The sequence below is a fragment of the Acanthamoeba castellanii genome (assembly GCF_000313135.1).
Source record: "Acanthamoeba castellanii str. Neff unplaced genomic scaffold scf7180000084726, whole genome shotgun sequence".
In the NCBI taxonomy this organism is placed as follows: Eukaryota; Discosea; order Longamoebia; family Acanthamoebidae; genus Acanthamoeba; species Acanthamoeba castellanii.
In genome coordinates this window covers 26,031-27,789 of record NW_004457464.1, presented here as the reverse complement: position 1 = coordinate 27,789, position 1,759 = coordinate 26,031, and the positions used below count along the sequence as shown (strand labels likewise).

The window sequence follows — 1,759 nt, the reverse complement described above, 5'->3', positions numbered from 1 at the left end:
ACTCCTGCTCTCCCTCGTACTGTTGCCGAGCATGCAAGCGCCCCGTGTGCTCCTCCTTCTTGAATGATGATTTTTGTATGAATTAATACTGTCTAATATTTGATTTTCAGTTTCGCTAAAGCCTGCCTGCTTTGCTGGTTGGATACTTCAATTGCCAATTCCCCGTGCCAAGGCCAGCTGATCCACAACTCTTGAAACCTCACCCCAATGGTTCACTCCAGTTGACAGCGACGTGAGGGATTCTCCACTCTGTACTCCATGTTGAGGAAGCGCCAACACCCCTTCCTGTTCGTTTCCTGAACTCTTCATAACATGGAATGCTGGTGGAATTTTGTTTACATGATCATCATGGCAGTTCGTGGGCGGCGTTCTTCTCCATCTGACGGCGCCAGTCGATGGCGGCCTGAATGGCGAGCGCGTTGGTGAGGCATAGGTGGTCGGAACCCAGCTTGGCCACCAGGCCCGACCGCTCGAACCGCACCCGCAGGTCGGTATTCAGCCGCACCAGGAACAGCCCAATCGACCTCGCGTGGAACTCTTCCACCAAGGACTCCACGGCCAGCTGCGAACTGCACACGGCACACAACACGCACCATACATAGGTTGATGAGCGCCAGGCCAGGAAGAATCAATCATTTCCATAGGTACCTGACGTCCATGTTCTCCACCCACTTCATGTTGATGATGACGCAGAGCGTGGGCTCAGAGTTCGACTCGTCTCCGCGCTGCATGTTCCGAGCGTCCATCAGGGCCTCTTCCACCTGACGTGTCAGCAGCGCCTGCGTCTGGCCGATGTTGGCGTAGTAGAGGTAGTTCTCCTCGAGCCGCACCAGCAGCACGCCGTCGATGGGCTGGCCCTGGTCGCTCTCCTCCTTGCTCCTGCAATGGACTCTTCAGAACTGGAACAGAAGAGGAGAGTGGAGGCAGCACTGAGTGCACTTACTTGAACTTGCCCGTGGGCGTTCGCAGGAGCACGGCGAGGCGCGGCAGGGTGGTTCGCTTGACGACCATGAAGATGGAGATGCCGATGGCGATGATGATGCCTTTCTCGATGCCCAGCAGGAAGGTCAGGATGCCCACGATCACCATGATAGACGCATCGTTCCACGCCCGCACCTTGAACATGTAGATAATCTCTGTGCACACTCTGGGTTAGGCCTTTTCTTCAAAGCGGAGCCAGACCATGGCGCGGCGTACCGTGTTCTTCGATGAGAAGCAGGGAAGCACGGAAGATCACCGCAGCCATGATCACCCGCGGCATGTAGGCGAACGTGGGTATGAGGAACTGAATGCAGATGCCCAGCACGAGCGCGGTGAAGAGCCCGGCTAGTGGTGTCTTGGCGCCAGTGGCGTTGGCCACTCCCGAGCGAGGCAGCGAGCCAAACGTGGGAAAGCTCTGCGCGTTGAAGAAGAAGAAGAAGCCGTTGAGCTTGTGTACATCTGGCGAAGGGAAGGCGATGTATGTACCCGGAAGAAGGAGGCCACGATGTTGGAGGCGCCGAGGGCCAGCAATTCGCGGTTGGAGGAGACCTGGTAGTGGTGCTTGGCCGAGAACTCCTTTGCCACGACAACCGATTCAACGAAGCCCACAATGGAGATCACCACCGCGGCGTCGATTAGGTGCGCAGTCTGGTGCAGGCTCATCGAGAACACACCCGGCAGGTGGGGCAAGCCGAACCCTCCCGCTGAACGTTGGAAAACAACAAAGCTGACGTCAGGAAATAGTGGCCACTGCGCGGTGTTGGCAGGTGTGCGCGTA

At 57.1% G+C, this 1,759-nt stretch overlaps 1 protein-coding gene across 1 annotated transcript; it reads right to left on the bottom strand.

The window, feature by feature from the left end:
- Nucleotides 1-346: 346 nt before the first annotated feature.
- ACA1_161990 (inorganic anion transporter, sulfate permease (SulP) subfamily protein) lies at nucleotides 347-1,644 on the bottom strand (the record flags this gene model as incomplete). The annotated part of the gene is made up of 5 exons (XM_004340025.1): nucleotides 347-569; nucleotides 649-879; nucleotides 944-1,136; nucleotides 1,198-1,396; nucleotides 1,468-1,644. The coding sequence occupies 5 exons, from the start codon at nucleotides 1,642-1,644 to the stop codon at nucleotides 347-349; spliced, it is 1,023 nt and encodes a 340-aa protein (XP_004340073.1).
- Between the last annotated feature and the right edge of the window lie 115 nt (nucleotides 1,645-1,759).